The 21274-nt window shown below is 57.0% G+C and overlaps 2 protein-coding genes across 13 annotated transcripts in view; one reads left to right on the forward strand and one right to left on the reverse strand.

Moving 5' to 3' along the window:
- Window positions 1–9188, forward strand: part of WDR25 (WD repeat domain 25) — a 152936-nt gene extending 143748 nt beyond the window's left edge. For all 5 annotated transcript variants that reach the window (XM_028851833.2, XM_015144492.3, XM_028851832.2 and 2 more), the window contains exons 5-7: window positions 4321–4491; window positions 7968–8108; window positions 8718–9188. In XM_028851833.2, coding sequence (XP_028707666.1) covers window positions 4321–4491; window positions 7968–8108; window positions 8718–8939 — 534 coding nt within the window. In that variant the 3' untranslated portion in view covers window positions 8940–9188. The remainder of the gene's footprint in view (window positions 1–4320; window positions 4492–7967; window positions 8109–8717) is intronic.
- Window positions 9189–16217: 7029 nt separating this feature from the next.
- The window catches only part of BEGAIN (brain enriched guanylate kinase associated), a 50154-nt gene continuing 45097 nt past the window's right edge, over window positions 16218–21274 (reverse strand). For all 8 annotated transcript variants that reach the window (XM_028851840.2, XM_028851835.2, XM_077941710.1 and 5 more), the window contains 2 exons: window positions 19583–19666; window positions 16218–18384 (listed from right to left, as the gene is read on the reverse strand). In XM_028851840.2, the coding sequence (XP_028707673.1) occupies window positions 17038–18384; window positions 19583–19666 (1431 nt within the window). In that variant the 3' untranslated portion in view covers window positions 16218–17037. The remainder of the gene's footprint in view (window positions 18385–19582; window positions 19667–21274) is intronic.

Below are 21274 nucleotides of genomic sequence, written 5' to 3' on the forward strand. Positions count from 1 at the left end.
CCATAGCAGGATATGTTCCTCATTCTTTTTTACAACAGCATAGTGGTCCAGAGTATTAGTGTACCGAAATTTATTCAGCCAGTCCTTTCTTGATGAACATTGGGTTGTTCCCTGTTTTTTATTTTTACAAATAGTGCTGCTTTCAGTGGCATTGTGCTTATATCTCTTTGGGATTTTGCCAGTGTGTTTAGGATTAGTTCTTAAAAGTGGGGTTGCTGGGTCATGCGTATTGCCGAGTAACGATGCATATGTTATTTTGCTCAAAGTTGTGTAAATCCTTTCTGCACAGGGCTTGTACCATTTGCATTTCTGGCAGCCATATGTATATACCTAACACCCCCAGAGCCACATAACAAGGGTGTTGCAAAACTTTTGGATTTTGTTAATTTGATAGGCAAGTAATGGTATCTCTATGTGATTTAAATTTGCATTGCTTTTGTTATGAGCAAAGTGGAAGGACCATTTCCTTTTTTCTGAGCTCTGTTTACTTGCCTGTTTTTCTGTAGAGCTATTGGTCTTTTTCGTCTATTTTTAGGGACCATCTGTATATTACAGATAGTGACCTTTGCCTGTAATAGAAGTGGTAAATATTTCTCCTACTTGTCTTTTTTGCTTTCCTTATTTATTATTTATTTATTTACTTGCTTGCTTTCTGCCATCCCAAAGTATTTTTTTTAAAATTATTATTGTTTTTATATAGTCCAATTTATTCAACTTTTCTCTTACTGCTTCTGGCTTTGGAGTCATAGCTGGGAAAGTTTTCCCTAGCCCCAGGTTGTAGAGAAATTGAATCGTGTTTTTCCTCATAGTTATGGTTTACTTTGTTGAATGTAAATGTCAATTGCTTTTGATAGCCACCATCCTGTGTGATTGGCAGCTTCTGCTTTTGCGAGTTTAAACCAAAGCAGTGGGCCCTGTGCTACCTTTCCACTTTGCCTTGCATCTTGGCACTAGAAGAAGACAATACATCTATTATTGAGAGTTGCCCAAGAACTCACAGCTCTATCCGAGGGACTCTAGCTCTAGCTGGCTGGGGAGGAGAAGGTTTACAAGCATCAGGCTCATATGTGTTGGGCATTTAGCTGGGCACATCACCCTTACTTCCTCAGCTGGAGGTCCTGTTGTTACCCCTACTTTACAGGTATGGAGACTGAAGAACAGAGACGGAAGTTACTTGCCCCAGTGATGCAGCCAGTAATAGGCTGCCAGGCTCAGGTCCCCAGGGTGTCTGCCTAGGTACTTGGACCCTCCCACTTGTCATCTCACCCCTGCTCATCCAAGGGCCAGGAGAGGCCCCACCCACCTCTGGGCTCTTGGCTCTTGTGAGGCTGCAGCATGGAGCACAGTCCAGCTGTGCCCCACCTCCCACCAAGGTCTTGGAGCAGCTTTCCTTTGTCTCCAAGTCTGAGGGGTAGGGCAGGGGCTGGCTCAGTCAGGGCCATGGGAAGGACCTGTGAGTGAATGCCATCTCACCTGGGGGTCCTGGGAGAGCCAGTGGCAAAGGCTTTTGTGTGTTGCCTTAGCCCTGCGTGCTAGGATGTTGCTGGGAGCCAGAGTATCCTGGATTGCTTCTTTTAAAGTAGTTGACCTTTTGTTCATTCACTCATTCATTTATGCATCCACTCACTTATCCAGCATCAATTTGACACACCTTCCTGATGCCTGCAGGGGGCAGACCCAGTGCTAGCCAAGGATGACCCAGAAATGTGGGCAGCAGGGCATCTGTGCCAGGAGCTCGCAGTCCTGTGGCTTAGGCAGGTGGCTGAGGTGGGCAGCTAAAGGAGCACAGGGCTGCGTGTGAGCCCAGAGCAATGCCTCCCCACCTCCTGTCCTTCAGATCTGCATGCAGAGGACTGGCAGCATGGGGTGAGGGATAGCTGGGTGCATCCGCCAGTCCTTTCTGAGGACCAGGAGTACTTAGAGGCTCAGAGGTGCGGTCCGGCCCTTCGTGTTGATGACTCAAAAGCTAGGCCCAGGGAGGGAATGAACCTTCCCCAGGCACATAGTGAATCTTAGTGGGCCAAGATTGGAGCCCAGTGACCATCCCCAACCCTGTGCACCCTGGAAGTGGCAGGAACCCAAGATTGCTCTGGACGAGTCGGCAGCAGCCCAGCGTCACCCAGGTTTGCTGGCAGGCCAAGTAGTGGGCAGATTGTAGGGACATAACCCCTGCATGTGTCATGATCGATCTTCTGCTTTCCCTAAGACCATGTCCCTGCTTCTCCACCAGGGGCCCGCAGTTGCCAGAAGAGTCTGAGCGAGGCTCCCTTTTGGATCCAGCTCGTTAGGCTCGGGTAGCACTGTCCCATGCCAGCTGTTGGTGTAATTAAGGTTGCCATAAAACCCACCAGCTAGACACACAAATGGCCCCTTTGCTCTTTCCTGGGGCACAAGCAGTTGTGAAGGCGAGTAAATCATGTTCGGCGGCGATCACTTCAAAGGCCAGCCTTCCACTTGCAGCCACATTATTGGCAGGGATCGCCCATAACACGGCTCTTTTCTCAGCCATTCACTTTTATGACACTCTAATGAATTGGGCCATTTCCATCCATTCTCAGAAAATGTACGGAACAACTGTTTTGCTTCTCCTCAAAAACTTTGTCTTGGGAGGCAGGTGGTGCATTGGCAGGGGCATGCAGGTGGTTCTTGGCTCCTGGGCAAGTTGCCTGTCTCTGAGACTTCATGCCCATCGAGAGAAGCTACCTGTGGGGCTCTTGTCATGAGATAACTTATGTGAACCCCCCAGCCAGGGGGCCAGCACCTAACGGGCACTCAGCGAGTGGCAGGGAGGGCCGTCATCTTCCTCATACTTTCCCTGGGTCCGCCTCTTAGAGATCGAAGTGTTGAGGCTGGTGGGGGCGGTGGTATTAAGGCCACGTGGGAGGATAGAGCAGGCACGGGCATGCAGAATCCAGTATGCGGAGGAAGGCAGGCAGCTGTGCCGTGAGGGGCAGCTTGTCTCCCTGTCCTGCATTCAGAAAACTGTTTTTTCCACCCCGGATCATTGTTTAGGCTTCAGGGGGCCCTCTCTGAAATCTCCTTAGTTGAGGGTTGCTTTGGAAGAGGCTCAGAGAAGAACAGTCATCTGCTGCCCACCCTCCCTGAGGAATTACAGAGGCAGGAGGCAGGAAATGACCAGCAGGAGAATGAACTGTGGGTCCCAGGGAAGCCGTGGGGGGGCGGAAGAGGCTCCACCATGCCCCGGCCATGTGACCTTGAGCACATCCCTACCTCTTTCTGGGCCTCAGTGAACCTCATCAAGAGAATGGGTCTCAACCTCCTCCTCCTCTAACCTAAACTGAAATTATGGAGTGCCACATTTAATGTGAATTTGACATATACATTTTAAGGAGGATGATAGAAAATATGTCTGCAAAATTTGAAAGGTGTGAACTCCAATTAAAAAGTCAAGATGGCTCATTTTGAGCTGGTGGGGCCCAGGGACTGAACTGTTTATGCTGCAGCCACATGGTGGCGCCCCAGGAACTGGTAAAGGGACCGGCTGGCCCCTCTGACCAACTTGAGACCTTGCTGTGCTTCCGTGGTGGTGAGTGGGTGCCCAGCATGTTATTTCTGTATTGTAATTAAAGTCCTGTGCTCTGTGAGTTTGTTAAGTGGAGCTACTTGCTAGTCCTGGTACTGGGACCCTTCTCCATCCCCCCACCAGAGCTGGATATTTGAGAGCAGAGGCTGAATGTGATAAAATCTTCTAAGAAAGGAAAAACAACTGCTCGATACTTAATAAAGTCAGTTTATGAGACAGGAGACTGTGAAGTATCGGTGATGATGCTAAAACAATACAAAGTGTCGTTAAAGCTAAAATATGGCCTGTGATTCTGGCTTTATGGTCTGTCCCTAAGCACACTTGTTCCTGCATTACTATGGCTCCTCCAGGGATAACAATCTGGGACTTTGCAAGCTGTGAATTATGTGACATCTTCAGAAGCAAGACCCACTCAAAACATGACCCCAGTGTTGATGGATGTCAATATGCTCTCAAGGTGCCCTTGGCGAGTGGAGGGCCCTTCCCTTAGCACTTTCCCTGGGATCCTGCTGCTCTCAAGGGGTGGTAGGAATGCCTTTCTGGGCCCATGTGGCAATAGAGCAGGGGGGCTGAGAAGTTGACAGACACTAGCCTGGGCGTGGGGCGGGAGGGACCATGATTCCACATATGGCTTGAGGATGCTGCTCAGCCTGGTTGTGTGTGACCCAGCATAGACTTCACTAAACCCGCCTGCCCGCTGAGTCCTTGGCCTTCCCTGGGCAGGAGCCTGTCCGTGCTCCCAGGCCTGCCAGCATGACTGGTGTCCACTCTTGCAGGTGATGAGAAGCTACAAGGCGACCATCCAGCAGACCTTGGACATCCTGTTCCTCCGGGAAGGCTCCGAGTTCCTGAGCAGCACAGATGCTTCCACCCGTGACTCAGCTGACCGCACCATTATTGCCTGGGATTTCCGGACCTCTGCCAAAATCTCCAACCAGATTTTTCACGTAAGAAATCCCACTTGGCATTGCTGTCAGTTTCAGCCACAGAGTGTATCCATGTAGTTCTGATCTATCTGAGGTCCCAGGTCCCTTCTGTGGGAGGAGACTCACTTGACTGAAATCTCCAGGAGGGGGGTAGGCAGGTCTCAGCCTACCGCACACATGGAGAGCTTGCTGTGGGCTTCCAGATGCAATCTCCTTCTGCTATTCTTGTGCCAGCACGGCCACCCCACAGTGTAAGGGTCGGGGCGGGGGGCAGTTCAGTCCAGATCAATGGGGAACGTGGCAGTGCAACCTGAGAAACCCCACCGTCCCACTGCCACCACAACCAGCTACTCAGAAGGGATTTCTGGCCCTCAGTGGCATTGGCAGGTGATGTAGCCCAGGAGTTCAGAGCAGGGGCCCCACAGTTAGAACACCTGCATTAAGGTTCTGGATTCACTAGGACCTTCTAAGGCAGAGAGCCCTGGACCTGCTATTTAGCCTCTTTGATTCTCACTTTTTTATGAGAAAATAGTTTTGAGAATTAAGAGAGAGAGAGAATGCTTGTAAAGGGTATAGCACAGTGCCAGGCACAGGGAGTGCTTCTGTACTTTAACTGTCATTACCACCACCACCATCAACATCACTGCCACCACCAGTGTCATCACTGCCACCATCATCGTCACCACCAGTACCATCATCAGCATCACTGTCTCTATACCCACCACCACCACCGTCATCATTGTTACTACCACCACTCCTGTCATCACCACCATCATTACCACCACCGTTATCACCAGCACCATCAGCATCACTGTCTCTATACCCACCACCAGTGTCATCACTGCCACCATCAACAGTATCACCATCAGCATCACTGTCTCTATACCCACCACCACCACCGTCATCATTGTTACTACCACCACTCCTGTCATCACCACCATCAATACCACCACCGTTATCACCAGCACCATCATCATCACTGTCTCTATACCCACCACCAGTGTCATCACTGCCACCATCAACAGTATCACCATCAGCATCACTGTCTCTATACCCACCACCACTGTCATCATTGTCACCACCACCACTCCTGTCATCACTGTCACCACCATTATCACCAGCACCATCAGCATCACCATCACCATCTCTATACTCATCACCATCATTGTACCACCACACCACCACCATCACTGCCACCACTGTTATCACTAGCACTGCCACCATCAGCATCAGCATCACCATGTGTATACCCACCACCATCACCACCATCATCACCGCCACCACCATCACCACGATCCTCTTTATCTCCCGTACCACCATCATCATCACTGTCACCATCACCACTCTCGTTCTCACCACCACACCATTTCTATCACCACCGCCATCACCATCATCCCCACTGCCATCTCTGTCACCTTCACTGTCACCAGCATCTCTGTTGCTGCACCACCACCATCACCACCACTCTATCACCACCACCATCTCTGTCACTACCACCAATTGTATCACTGCCACCACGATCACTGCCATTACACCACATCTCTGTCACCACTACCATCTCTTATCAGTACCACCACCAACACCAACACCACACTATCTCTATCACCACCACTGTCACCAGCATGTCTAGCACCACCACCACCATTACCTCTGTCACACCGTCACCACCATGATTGTCACCACCACCATCTCTGTTATACCATCATCACCACCACCACCGCTACCATCATCATCACCACTAACACCGCCATCATCATCATCATCATCTTTTGAGATTTCAACTAATCCATGACTAATCTCCGAATTTAAAACTTTATGTCATGTATATGATATATGTGGGTGTACATGAAATATCTATCCTGTATACACCTTCTTTTCCTCCCTGCCTTTTCCTTGTTCTCAATGGGTTCTAAGTGGCCCTGAGCAAACCCGCTTCTAGATGTCCACTGCAGGGTGTCCCAGGGCAACCCACTGGGCAGGACAGGCAGGACATTGGACCTCTGAGGGTGTCCTGCCTCCGGGAGCCCAGGGGAAGTGAGGCAGATGAAGGTGCCTTGTGCCTGAACTATAGTTACACTGCACGCTGTCTGTGCGGAGGGAACAGGTGCTCAGCCTGGCACCATCGCACCGGCAGCTCGTTGTCTGACCGTGGCAGCCTCTGTGCCTCTGATGGGCACATCAGCCTGCAGCTGTGCTTCCTGCTGCTCCCCACTTTGCCCTCTGAGTTTGGGCTCTCTTAGAGAGTGTGGCCTAGGGAGAATAGTTAGAACAATGTAAAGCCAGCTTGAGGGGGCAGTTTAGGGGTGCTTTCTGTAGGACCATGTCAATGAAGCAGTGAGATCTCGTGCCCCTGTGTTTTGAGGTTTGTGCTTGCATTTCTTTTCTCATTTGGCCACTTACCTCCTCACTTACTGTGCATTTTGGCTGTGTGGGTCCCTGGGCTGGGCTGGGCTGGGCTGTCCCTGAGGACTCACTGTGGAGGTGGCGAGATGGTCATGTAGATTCCTTTTCTATCCTTGTGTGACAAATTACACAAACTTGGTGGCTGGAAGAACACAAACTTATTCCCTCACAGTTCTGGAGGCCTGAAGTTCGTAATCAACATTAAGTTTGATTGGGCTGAAATCAAGTTGTTGGCAGGGTGTGTTCCCTCTGGAGTGTCAAGGGGAGAATCCCTCCTGGCCTCTTCTGGCTTTTGGTGACAGCCGGCATTCCTGGCTTGTGTCTGCATCTCTCCAGCCCTCCAAGCCAGCGTCTTCACACCACCTTCACTGTGTGTCACATCTCTGCACCTTCCCTTTGTTTCTTTTTTTTTTTTTTCTTTTGTAGAGATGGGGGTTTTGCTGTGTTGCCCAGGCTGGTGTTGAACTCCTGGGCTCAAGCGATCCGCCCGTCTCAGCATCCCAAAGTGCTGGGATACAGGCGTGAGCCACCACGCCCAGCCTTGGCTTCCTTTCTGTGAGGCTGCACGTGACTGCATGTAGTGTGACATAGGATCATCTCCTTATCTCAGAATCCTTAATTATGTCTGCAGAGACCCTTGGTTTTGACCCTGTAAGGTAACATTCACAGGTTTCAGGAATTAGAACATGGGTATATTTTGGGGGGCTTTTTCCTGCCTGCCACAGGGACACAGGCAGGTTGTAGAAGCTGGGAAACATGGAGGAAATTTGGGTCCCTCTAGCCTCCAGAAAGAAGTCCAGCCCCGCCAACATCTTGAGTTCAGCCCAGTGAAGCCGCTTTCAGACTTCTGACTTGCAGAACTGTGTGATGTAAAATGTGTGTGTCTTGAGCCACCAAGCTTGTGGCGATTTGTCATGGCAGCGATAGGAAACCAATGGAGACACCCAGCAAGGGTCTGGAAGCAGGCCCCAGGTCTACAGCACCTACTGTGTGCCTGTCTGTGGGAGGGGAAGCTGGAGCGGAGCTTCCCCTCAGAGCAGAGTGCCGGGTAGGGGGTGTCTTCTCCGACCCATTTGTGGCTCTGCTTTTCTCAGGAGAGGTTCACCTGCCCCAGCCTCGCCTTGCACCCGAGAGAGCCCGTGTTCCTGGCACAGACCAATGGCAACTACATGGCCCTTTTCTCCACTGTGTGGCCCTACCGGATGAGCAGACGGCGGCGCTATGAAGGGCACAAGGTACTTCTGTCCTTGTCTCCCAGGCGAATGCTGAGCCCCAGCCCCAAGCCTCCTGGCAGTCCTGGATATGGGCCCCGGGGTGCATGGAGCTTCTGTCTGGGCGGATCCTGCTTTCTGTTTCCTGGGTGAGTGCATGCCATGTGGCCTGCTATCTCTTCAAGTCCCTGAGCCACATCTGGTCCTCACCCCAGGGCCCAGGTACTGGGCAGGAAGCAGTAGTTGGCTCACACAGACAGGTCTCAGAGGTGGGTGGCGGGAACAGGACAGAATGGTCATGGGTGTCATTTCTGCACCCTCCCCTTTCCACAGTGAGGCCAGCCTTGATGGGGTGAAAGGGGCTGGGGGCTGGGTGACTGTCCCTGAGGCCAGACCCCTCAGCTGGGCTGGAGCTGATCTCCCTGGATTTGCTGAACTGGCCTTGGGATGTGAGCCCGCATTAGGGCTCTACAGCCTCATGGGTGGGACTTGGGCTTTGACCTCAGGGAATGGGGTGTGAAGCCCAGCTCTGCTCTGTCAGCTCGGGGCTTCGGCCTGTTCCTCTGTAGAATGGGTGTACTCACCCCAGCTTGACAGGTGCAGCCTACTCACCCGCTGTGTCCCTCTCTGCAGGTGGAGGGCTACTCAGTGGGCTGTGAGTGCTCCCCAGGCGGTGACCTGCTGGTGACGGGCAGCGCCGATGGCCGGGTCCTGATGTACAGCTTCCGCACGGCCAGCCGGGCATGCACACTGCAGGGGCACACGCAGGCCTGTGTCGGCACCACCTACCACCCCGTGCTGCCCTCCGTCCTCGCCACCTGCTCCTGGGGAGGGGACATGAAGATCTGGCACTGAGCTTTGTGTCACTGAACCTTCCCGTTGCCAGCTGGGCTCTGGGACTCCCCTCTTCCTCAAGGGTGTATGAGAGGAATGAGCACAGAGGTTGGCTGTGGGTCCTGGGTACCACCCTCTGAGCCTCAGTTTCCTCATCTGTAAAGTGGGGACAAAAGTCTGTTTGCCTCAGGAGTGTGAGGACTACAATAGTGAAAGCGCCTGGCAGGCGGCCGGTGATGCCTAATAAACGTGTGTTTTGCTATTTGTTAAGTGTTTTCAGCAATAAGTTTGCATTAGCGGCTTCTTCTCACCTCCTTCCTCCCAGGCCTGCTGGAGCTCTGGAGACAGAGAGAACTGTGCGAGCTTGAGATGGGATCATCTCGCTCTGGGGGTCCCAGCAAGGGAGTCCTGAAGTGGGGGTAGTCTGTATCTTTGGTCTGCCCTCAGGGATTCTGTTGGAGCTCAGTGCCCCACCAGCCTCACAGGCCCCAGCCACTTGCACTCCCCAGGACTGTGGCCAGCTGGGCCCCTGGTTGGCCCAAGCCCTGGGCCCCTTGGGCCGCCTCTTTCCCCACCAGTGTGCGTGCTGCACACGCAGGTGTGCTCACCTGCTGAGGGAGCCTCGTGGAGAAGTGAGGGAGGGACCCTTGAGGAGCCTGGAGGAGCTGGGCTGGGAGGAGGCCTGGCTCCCCAGGTGCCTGCACAGGCTGACTAGATGGAAACCCCAACAGAATTGTAACTGAGGGCCACTGCAGGAGCCCAGGGATCTGCTGACAGGTGAGGGTGGGGCCCACGGGTACCTTGGAAGGCTTCCTGGAGGAGGCAGACCTCAACTTGGTGAAGATGGTGTCCCTGGCAGGGGAGTCAGTGGAGAAAGGCAGAGAATGTGAAGAGGCCGCCCATGGACCAGAGAACAGTGGGGGACGCAGGAAGAGGTGGGCACTTGGCTTTCCCTCCCCCTGATTCTGTCCCCGCTCCACTGTCGCCATAGCAGAGGCAAGGCAAGGCACCACTCCTCCCCCAGGTTCATCTCCGCATCTGTAAAGTGGGGCATCGGAAGAGCCAGCCTGCAGGCTCACAGCTAGGGTCAGAGAAGGTCAAGTCTGTTGGGAGTGTCCTAGGAGGGGGCTGAAGCTGGCCTGGAGCCGGTGGGTGAAGACCTGTGTGTCAGTGTGTCCAGGGGGTCCTTGGGATCCCTGGGCTCCTCTGGAGGAGTATCCCAGACGAGGGAGGAGCTGTGCAAAGGCCCCGAGGTGGGGCTTCTGAGGGCTGAACCCTCCTGCCCGACAGTCACCGCAGAGCCTGACACATGGCAGGCATCCGGGTCTACAGCACCTACTGTGTGCCTGTCTGTGGGAGAGGAAGCTGGAGCTGAGCACTCGGGGTGCTGAGGGCATGGCCCCAGTGTCCCCCTACGGTGCCCTGAGGACAGGGTGAGTGGGATCCCCTGGCCCATGTGGGGGCAGCATCCTCATGACCCACAGTGGGAGCACCTTCTGTGTATTTCTTTTAGGCTCAAGAACGGCTGTTTTGGTGAAAAGAGTTGCACCCTGTGCCCGGCGAGCTTGGTCACTGGCGAAAGGGAAGATTGCCACTGGCCTGAGCAAGGCGGTTGGGGGTGGTGGTGCTGAGGCTGGTGTGGGAGATGGGTAGTCTCTGCCCTCTGCCCCATGTGGCTGCTGGGGCCTCCCTCTTGTCACACCTCTGGCGTTTGCCCTTTCTCCTCCTGCTCTGAGAGGGGAGCTCCTGTGACCTGTGGGGCCCATCCCATCACCCCCACCCAGCAGGCTGATGGTGCCTCACGGCCTTTGGGCCCACCATCCCCCTCCCCAGCCTCCTTCCCTCAGTGCTTGCTTGGATGGGATCTTCATGAAAGCTCCCCTCACCACAGACCCCTTTCCCCACAGAGCCCCCAGCCCCGCTGATGCCCTCCACCTGCATTTGCAGTGGAGCACATGCCCCAGGCTGGGGTTCCTGCTCCCTGCTGGTGCCTGACCCTGGCACAGAGTGGGCCTTCCACAAGTAACTGCAGGTGTGGCCCGGTGACAGGACGTGGGCCTGTCGGTGTCCTTCATTGCTGTGTGACTTTGGGCAAGCTGCCTAGCTCCCAGTGCCTCAGTTTCTCCTTCTGTGAAACAAGAACACATAACGTCCATCGCGTGGGGATCATGAGACTGTGTCTGTGTGTTTCCTGGTAGGGCCCGTGTGTCATAGGCGCTCAGGAAGTGGTGCTGGGACTTAGTGTCAGGCTGACCACTTGACGCAGGAGCTGAGCCAGTTTAGGGGAGAGGGCGGATGTGGCTCCCTTCTCAGACCTTGCCACAGTGGACCATGGGGTGGTGGGCCCTTGTTCCTACCCTTGCTGTCCCTGTCACTCTCTGGGCATTGGCCTTGTCCGGGTTCGATCTAACGGCAGAAGCCACCAACTGGGGCTGCCGTCCTCATTCATTCCCACTGGACGAGTCCAGGGAAGGACTCAGATTGGTTGACTTCTGTCACACCCATGCTCCACACCCAGGTTCCTTGGGCAGGTGTGGTGGGAACTGTGATTTGTAGCAGGGAAAGTGGTCTCCTCCCCAAGTGCAGGACCCTCCTACAAGTATTTTCATGAGGGTGTGTCTCCCCAGCTCCAGGCCCGAGCAGGCCTCAGCACGTGTTTGTGGAATGAATGGATGCTGTGCAAATGAACCCAGACACACTGGGGAGGGAAAGCTGCAGTGGTCGGGGTGGAGGGAGGCCTGGGCTTCTCAGGCCGTTTCTCATTTGCCTTTCCCATCCCCACACCTCACTGCCAGCCCCAGACCTTGGAGTCTGGATGCTCTGCTTCCTGACCCAGTGCAAACCCCAGTGGTTTTCCACCTTCCTGATGATGATTTTGTGATTGAGAATTTCGTCGCAGCATTTGGTGATTGTTCCCTACCATTGTATGTTCATGTTGCCACTGATTTAGCGTGAGCATCAGTCACAGATGACACTGCATCAGGCTTCCGAGGGCTGGGATACAGCCGCTGAAAGGCCTCCTGTCTACCTGGGCTCCTGGCCCCGCTCCTGTGCTGGGCACACATCACTGCCTGCCACCTGTGGGACTCGGAGCCAGGAGACCAGTTCATGTCCCAGGGCCATTTCCTGCTGGTCTGAGACCTTTGCAGGGGCCTTGCTTATCTGAGCCTTGTTTTCTCATCTGTAAAGTGGGCCTGTGGGGATGAGGAGAGACGAGGCAAAGGAAAGAACTTTGCAGATTGTCACCCAACTTCACTTGGGACAAACACCTTCCACTTCTGTGCACCTGAAGTCCATTTATTTTCCAAGCTGGTGGCCTTGAACCAACCCAAAGCTCTGACCCTTCTGGGGCCGCGGGGCCACCCAGGGCTTCGCAGAAAACCCAGTGTGGTGGTGTCTTAGCTCCACCCTCTGCGGGTTTGATTTCTCAACACAGGCCGCTGTGGGTGCCAGCTGGCTGCCAGCCCCTTCCCTTTTTAGGTCATTTTATTGGGAAGAATGGCAGGTGTGCACCATGCTTTTATCTGTTTCTTTTTCCAAACACTTTCTTCCAAAGAACATTCTTAAAGACTGACTTTGATCCTCGGCAAGGTGTCAGGGAGTTCACTGTTTGCAGTTTTAAAATAAGAAAGCTAAATTTAGAAAATGTGGAGCAGGAATGAAAAAGGAGTGTGGTCTCTTCCCTCCACCCACCTTCCTGGGGCTGAGTGTTCACCTTCATCCTCTCCTAGAAAATCTGAGATGCCAGATCCAAAGCCATCGTGGAGAAAACGGCTTCACCTCCAGATGCCGCGCAGACTGCATGTTCTGGCTGCACCGCTGTATGCCAGGCGTGGCCGTGACTTTTTTCTGAGTGCAGCTGGTGCTCACAGCTCCTGACAGGGTGTCCATGACTCCACTGTCCAGCAGAGGAAACTGCTGCCCTGAGGGCAGGGAGCCGTGCCCAGGGCCCTCTGACCCCAAGCCTGTGCTCTTTTTTGCACCTGGGATCCCTTCCCAAATGGCCTCCTGTGGGCACCACCTCCACCTCACTTTGGCTTTCTGTACGGTGGGAGACCAAGCTACCTAGAGGGTCCCTGGAAATTGCATTTATGAATGTCCTCAGGCTCCAAAAAGGGAAGCAGGCCAGGCAGGCCTGGGTCTTGCCCAAGGTGGCACTGTCAACTGGTGGCAGAGCCCAACCCTGCGCTGCCCTACTGAGAGCTGAGGCGAAACATACATGGATGTGCGGGCGGGTGGTGGATGCGCAGACAGGGCCGCCCTGAAGACAAGGCAGGATCTCAGTGCAGGGAGAGGTCGGGGTGGAGCAGGGAACCCCATGCCATGGCCAGCTGCCTGGGTAGATGGCGACTGCCCAGGACTTCCCGTCCAGCTGTGGGGACAGTCCAAGTGCAGAACGTCGAAGGGCAGATCCAGAGGGAAACTGCCAGCTCCAGAGCTCAGCCCCTTGGGAGCCCCACGGGAGCACTGAACAGTTTCTGGAACTCTCCAGCTGTCACAGATCTGTGCCTTTTCATGGCTCTGTTCCATTTGCCTAAAATACCTGTTGAACTCCTATTCATCTTTCAGCACCCAGTGTGATCCTCTCCTCTGACCCCTTTCATTCATCCCCCTGGAGCATGAGGGCCCTCCCTTCTCAGATGCCCACAGGCCCTGTGTTCTGGAAGCCCTGAGCTGAGTGTTACACTGTCTGCCTTCCCCCTCTACCTCTGAGTTCCTTGTGGGCAGAGCCAGGTCCCTGAGGCCATCATGAGGCTGCCAGCTGACAGCAGCACCAGGGAGAGGAGCGGGGCACCGAGACCCAGCCCAAGGGATTCTGCGAGAAAAGAATCACCAGTCAGAGCCATAGGTGCTCCTGTCTCAGGGCCCTGCTGAGCCAGCTTTGAGCCATGAGAATTGGGGGTGGTGAACCAAGGTTCCCCAGCGTCAGCACCACAAGGAGCAGTGTCCTGACTACTCCCGACCCTGGGGGTGTCAGCCTGACCCTGCTGCTGCAAGCCGTGTGGACCCTCTCCTTCCTCTTCTCTCCTGAGTCAGAAGGCTGCCTGGCTCTGCAGCCAGAGTCACCATTCCTACCCAGTCCTAGGCAAGGGTCTAATAGTGCTGGCTGCTCTGGGAACAGGACACCTTGCAGGCCCGGCTGCGGTAGGCATTGCAGCCCAGGCAGGAGAGCCCTGTGAGGTGCAGAGGCCATCTTGGGGACCGCAGGCTCTGAGGTGGCAATGTGGGGGCCAACAGCCTGAATCTAGCCCTCCAGATCTGGGCCAAGGCTGCCACCCAGGGCAGGTATGTCTGATTCAGTAGCCCCCAGGAGAGCTGAGCAGGGCCTTTGTCACCTAGAGGTGGGAGAGCCAGAGCGCCCCTCTTTCTGACCTCAGCTTTCCCATGTCTGACAGAAATCTTGCAGCTAACACTGGGGCAGCTGAGGCTTGGGTTCCCCTCTGGGGATACCTCTGCCCACCGGGTGCAGTGATTTCTCTCTCCTGCCCTCCTGGCTGCCCCCAGCTCAGTGAGGGCTGTGGCTCCTGTTCTGTCCACGGCCCCAGAGCGGAGACCAGAATCCCGAACCTCTCCAAGCTTCCTCTGGCTCAGGGATGCTGCTTCCTGGGGCGGCACTTATGGCTGGAGAAGACACAGCCAGGCTGGCTCTGGCTTCTTCTGCAGAGGAAGCGGAAGGGCAAGGATGCAGGGAGCCATGGCTGATGCCCACTCTCCTTGGAGTCATCTGACCAGAGACAGAGCAACGCTAGAGCTACACACAAAGCCAGGTGTGCCAGGGACCCTCCAGGCATGAGCCTGGGGTGAGGTGCTCCCCACTGGGACGTGCCCCCAGGCACCTACAGGGACAGCCATAAAGGCCCCCTTGGGGAGGGGCCTCCATCCTCAGCCTTGAACCCACACATGCACATCTTCAAGGGCAGGGATGAGTGTGTGTCCAAGATGAGCAGGCGTCCAGAGAAACAGGGCTGCCGGAGCAGGAACCATGAGGAGGCCTGCACAGATCACACGGTCCAGTCCCAGACCAGCTTGTGAAATGGTTGTGCCCACCATGTTGACAGAAATGAGATGAGCTGGAAAATATCTCCAGGGAATGGGAAGCTAAGAAAGTGGCACTGTGGATTTGTAAAACAACCAAGTAGAAACTCCAGAAATGAAAAACATGAATAACTGAAATGAAAACCTCAGTGGCTGTGTATGGCGGCTGAATAGACACAGGAGGGAATTAGTGAGTTAGAAGACAGATGATGCACAGTGTAGCAGGGGAGAGCACAGCAGCCACAGAGGGTGTGGGGAGGGGCAACAGGGCCCACTACAGGCCTGGGGTGGCACAGGGTGTGGGGAAGGGTGACAGGGACCGTTATAGGCCTGGGGTGGCACAGGGTGGGGGAGGGGTGACAGGGCCCGCTGCAGGCCTGGGGTGGCACAGAGTGCAGGGAAGGGTGACAGGGCCCATTGTGGGCCTGAGGTGGCACAGGGTGTGGGGAGGGGTGGCAGGGCCTGTTGCAGGCCTGAGGTGGCACAGGGTGTGGGGAAGGGTGACAGGGACCGTTACAGGCCTGGGGTGGCACAGGGCACAGTGGTGGGGGTGACAAGGCCACTATAGGCTTGAGGTGGCACAGGTCTGGGAAACAAACCCGGAGGGAGAAAACAGAATGGGCAGAGAAATGTTTTAAAAATACAATAGTTGAGAATTTTTCAGAACTGGTGAAGTACACCAATCACAATGTGAGACTCCCTGAGAATCCTAAGAAGGATTCCTAAGAAGGAACTCCATACCCAGACACACCTCAGGGAAACCGCAGAAAGCCAAAGTCAAAGAGAAAATCTCAAAGAGCTGGAGAAAAGAAAGCAATTTTGTTTTCTAACCAAAGGGGAGCGTTTCCCGGACTGACAGCCAGTTCCCAGTGCCAGCAGGAAGGCAGAGCAGAGCGGCAGCGTCCCGTGTGCCCAGGGAAAAGGCTGCCTGCCGACATGCCGTCTGCACCCCCGGTACCTCTCAAGGAGCAGAAGCCAAGTCTGAGACACGAGGATTAGAGGCCAGGAAATCGGTGGGGCAGCGCACAGGAGCATGAGATAAAAGAGCTGTTGTATCCGGTGGGTTGGGAAAAGCAGGAGAATCCACACCCTAGATAGGAACTTGGATGCCGGGGTGGGGACCGGGTGTTATGGGGATGGGGTATGAAGTGGAGTTAAGGGGCCCAACTTGGCTGCAGAGAACAAAGCTGGGGAGGGACACCAGGGGCCCCAGGTTCCCAAGACCAAAAGGCAGGAGGTGGAGAAAAAGCCCAACCCAGATTCTTTCCACCAGCGTCTTTTATTAATGAATGCAAAATACAGTACTAACTGACAGGGCATGCATCAGAGACGACAGGAATGCAAGCTACAGAAACCAGGAGTGGAGGGCCTCATCATGTCTGAGGTAGAGTAGACGGTGTCAGGGGGCGGACCCGGGGGGCGGAGATGAGCACCGGCCGCACTGGGGCATCATCCCGGCCCACCAGGGACTATGGGCCGTGGGAGGGCTCAGGGCGGTGTGGTGGCCACACTGCGAAAAATGGATTTTTAAAACACTTCATAGCCCCGAACTCGTTTCAGCTCCCTCTTTGTGGACACTTCAGGGTTCCCTTGTCACTGGCTGGCGGGGGTGGTCTTGCCACTTCCTACTTGCAGAGTCTGGTCTCCACAGGACACCGTCCTTCCCTTCCCTTCCAAGGGGCAGGCCCCACGCACCCTCACCCAAAAAATAAAGGAGCTTTGTGTTGAAAACGCCAAGGCAGCCGTCCAGGGAGCTGGAGGCCAAGTGCGTTAAGAAAGACCCTTTTTCTCTATAAAAATAGTTTCGCTTTATAAAAGGGGGGATGCTCCTCTCACATGGGGGAAGGACGTGTGAAAAACGTTCTAAGTGGAGTTCCACGGGGCGGGGCTGGGTGGACACCGCGGTGTGGGGGATCCTCCTCTCAGGCCTACAGGGTTGGGGAGGAGAGGAGGTGCTGGGAGGGACAGACTCCTGTTGGCAGGGGCGGGGGAACAGCGGGGGCTGAGGAGAGGTGGGGCCGGCCCCTTTGGGGCACCGTGGGCTGGTGGGGAGGGGCCCACGGCCAGGCCTGCACGCAGGCGCTCAGTTGAGCAAGGTTCCGTAGAGCTGGGCCTTGGTGAGGCTGTCCTTGCGGCTCAGCCCCGTGCCACCAGTCCGCGGAAAGGCCTGCTGGGGGCTGAGGCGGGCGGCAGGGTGCATCTCCGGGGAGGCCTCCATGGAGCTTGGCTCCAAGGAGTCCCTGGAACCCTGCTCGGGCTCAGGGCTGCTGGCGGCCCCACACAGCTGCACCCCGAGCCTGTCCCCGTCCCCCCCCTCGCTGGGTGCGTAGCCGGGCAGTGGGTCAGCCGAGCGGCCGGGGCTGAGGCTCAGGTCGCCGCCCGCCCGCAGGAAGCAGGGCTCTGCCAGGTGGCCCTGGGAGAGGTCGTCCCCCTCCGAGAAGCTGTCGGCCTTGTAGCTGGCGTAGAGGGGGCTGGCGCGGCCGTCCGCCTTCTTGCCCGGGCTGCCCCCGGCCCTGCCGTAGTAGCGTTCAGAGAAGCTGCAGGGTGAGGCACGGCCGGCAGCGCTCACTGGGTAGGAGTAGGCGCCAATGTCCTCCACACTCAGGGGCCGCCACTGGCTCCTCATGTCCTCCCCGGGGAGCCGGGCGGTCCCCGGCTTGGCCCGCAGGCTCCACAGGTTTGGGGGCATCAGGGCCTGCTGGGGACCCGGAGAGGCCGGGAAGCGGAAGGTCTCGGCCGGGTACGGTGACATGGTCCGCCCGAAGCCTGGGGCCACTTCGGCCTCCAGCGGGGCCGCCACCGCGGCCGTGGCCTTGGCAAAGCGAGGGCTGCCCTCATAGGTGGCGGCGGGCGGCTTGCGCTCGAAGAGCTCGTCGCGGCTGTTCAGGTAGATGGCCTGCTGCGACGCGGTCAGCGTGCTGGCCTGCGCGTGCTCCTTCTCCTCCGACGTGGCGCTGAAGCTGGAGTAGGAGCTGGACGTGGGCAGTGAGCCCGCGTAGCTGGGGAAGGCCTCGTGCTGGAAGCCCGCCGGGAAGGCCGCCGCCTCGGCCTCCTCCTCCTCCTCGGCCGCGCTGTCGGTGGAGTTCTGGGTCCGCAGGAAGCCCACGTCGGTCACGGGCGCGTCCACGCTAGGCCGCCGGTCGTGCCGCCGCTCCTCCGGGCAGTAGAGGGCTGTGTCACTGCAGTAGATGTCTCCCTTGTAGGGGGGCCGCGGGCCTGGTTTCTCCACCCCGTCGCAGAAGGCCAGGTCGCGGGCCGAGGCATCGGACAGGCGCGAGGACAGGCTGGTGGGGTCCGGCTTCTCCAGCACCTTGGCAATGACGCAGGTGGGGACGCTGTCGGCGTAGGCCGGGTGGCAGAGCGGGGATGGCAGGCTGCAGCCGTGCTTCTCCATGTGCAGGCTCACGCGCTCCTGGAAGTCTGAGGGCAGCTGGAACGGGTGGGAGGAGCGGGAGGGCAGGGACAGGGTCACTGTCAGCATGGTGGCCCAGCCCTGGCCCCGAAGCTGAGGACTGAGGTTAGCCATGACCGACAGGCAGACAGACAGACGAACGGGGCCTCCCAGCTTCTCAAATCACACCACGGGGAGCCTGGATCCAGGACGATGTACTGAACAAGCTCCCAGGGGTGTGGGTGCTGTGAGTGCCTGGGGATCCTGGGTCATCTCTCCCCACCCCACTCCCATTGCACCCAGGACAGCCCAGAAGCTGCAGTCGCCTGGAGAAGCCAGAACCCAGGTCTGATTCAGGTCCCACTCAAGGCTGCACCCACTCCCAGCCCCAGGCCACCCATTTTGTGCCCAGCAAGGGGTTGACTTGCTCTCCCAGGGCCATGGGTTCTATGGGTTCTCCTGGGGGCATGACCTGCTCCCCAGGCCCCCAGTTATGCTGCTGGAGCATTCCTGAAGAAGACAGACTCAGAAACAGATGCAACAAAGATTGAGGGCCAGGGCTGAGAGTGCCTGGTGCCATTGGGGGTATCCCGCTACTGTTTGATCTATTTTGTGAGTGTCTCAGGCATGGCCCAGGACCAGGGGAAAGGAACACAGGCCTGGCTGGGAGACTGCATGTGAGGGGAGGGTTGGGGGGCGGGGTGCGCCCGGTGCGGCGGCCATAGGCAGGCCGGGGTGGGCCGCTGGCCCATCTGCCCTTGGCATCGGGCAGGCCTGGTTCTGGGTCCTGGCTCTGCTACCTGCCTGCCGTGTGGCGTCAGTCCCGCCCTCTTTCCTGAACGTTTTCTTTCTGAAATAGGCACCGTCAATCATCGTGCCCAACCACAGGCTCCTGCAAAGTTCCACAAAGGTCACTCTGCCGTGTCAGTGCTCAGTGGAAGCAAGGACCTGGAGCAGCCCTCGAAGGAAACAGAGGGCAACCAGCAGCTGGGGTGGGCCAAAGGGACTCTGGTGAGGGCCAGGGGCTGCACAGCTGTGTGAGGTGGGGTGTCTCTGGCAGCCCCTCCACCATCAGGAATGTCATGGCCCCACATGAGCGAGGGGGATAGAGGAGGCTCAGGCTCAGCTGGCATCTTCCTCCTCAAAGATATTTGGGAAATGGCCTTGGGGTGGCACTGGCACAAAAGAAGCCCGGTGGTCCCGGGGTGGGGTGGGCCTGGCTGCGGGGCCACGTTACCTCAGACACCTTGTGGACCCTGCCGTAGGTCTGGCTGCACTGCAGCAGCTGGGCCGCTAGATTGCAGTCCTTCCTATAGAGCTCCTAAAAGACAAGAGAAGGCGTTCGGCGCCACTCACCCCAGCCAAGGCCCCGCCGCCCTGACCAGTGCCGAGTGGCCAGCAGGGGCAGTGGGGTGCACAGGGCCTGCTGTGCGCTTGGCAGGACAGGGACCCACTGCTGGCTCCGGCCCTCTCTGGGTTCCACACTCTTGCCTGCAAAATGAGGGCCTCGTTCTGACCTGGGGCTGCTGGAGCATGGAGGGCCCTGCCGCTGCCCTAGCCGGTGCCCTCGGGACCCTGCCAAGATGGGAACCTCCCATAAGGTGGGGGGCAGTGGTAGAAGAAGGAGACCCAATGGCCCTGAGCTCCCGGGGGTCCCCCAGGCTCATAGAGCAGGCCTGGTCTCCCTCTACCTGTCCCTCAGGCTCCCGGAGTCCTTCCAAAGATGATTGGGAGGGAGTGCCAGGCAGGAATGGGAGGCAGGATGAGCCCCCAGCACCTTCCACCCCGTACTTCAAACTTGCTGCTCACACCCCCCTTCCCAAAGTGTGGCCTGGAAACAGTATGGCTGCAGGGCTGGGCAGGGACCGGGCAGGTGTGTGACCCCAGGCCCAGGCGGGCACTGGCTCAGCCTCCTGAGCTGAAAACAGATGCAAACAGTAGGACTCAAGGGGTGTGGCTTCGCCACTGAGAATCTCTGTTGCATGTGCCTGTGTTTGGGGCTTGCATTCCCGCCCCACAGGGGTCCCCACTGCGAGGGCTCTGACAGCTAGCCCTGGGGTGGCCCGGAGGCCCTGTGACCCACCTGAGCTGCCCCATGGCTGCTCCTGGCAAGGCTGGCCACAGTCCCAACCCAACCAGCACCAGGCGTCCTGCTGTCCAGGGAAGGCTGTCTCTGACACAGGCACTTTTCTGTCCCCCCACCACGGCCCTGGAGCCTCCCTCACTGAAGGCTGGTGCCCCCAACTTGGCCTACACGGTGGAGGGAATTGGAGTCACCAAGCCCCTCTCAGTGCCCTCCTGGGCCTCCTAGGAACAGAACAGCACGACTGCCTGAGAGCTGAGAACTGGCCCCTTGTGTGACCCCAGTCGATCAGCTGCCCCTGGCACCAGAGGGCTGCAGGCACTGCCCAGCCAGCCCAGGTCTGCCATTGAGCCCCACCAGCCACAGCCAGGAGTGGCTGCCACTGGGAAGCCGGTGCCATGTCCATAGCCCCTGGCGCACCTGGCTGAGTACCCAACCGCCTGGGCTATTCGTGTCTGAGGTGGCCATCTCTGGGACAGCTGGGAGCCTCTCCTGAGCAGCTGCAGCTGCTGGCTTGGGCAGGAAATGCTCATGGGACACTCTGGCAGAGCAAGCAGGTGGAGGCAAGCGCTCCGGCCGCCCAGGGCCCAGGGCTGCTGGAGTCAAGAGTCCCGAGGTTGAGTTCTGGCCCCGTCTGCGAGCATCCACCTGGGTTACCTGGGAAACCACTGAAGCTGGCCATGCCTTAGTTTCCTTATGTGCACCATCCCTGCAGAGAGGCCCCCAGGACTAGTGCCCACTTACGTAAGGGGCCTGGCCTTGTCACGTTAAGAAGCACCTCCTGTCCCGAGCCCATGTCCTCCTGTCCTCCTCCTGCTAGAGCCACACTCCTCAGAAGGGTGGCCT

The sequence above is a fragment of the Macaca mulatta genome, chromosome 7 (genome assembly GCF_049350105.2).
Source record: "Macaca mulatta isolate MMU2019108-1 chromosome 7, T2T-MMU8v2.0, whole genome shotgun sequence".
Taxonomy (NCBI): Eukaryota; Metazoa; Chordata; class Mammalia; order Primates; family Cercopithecidae; genus Macaca; species Macaca mulatta.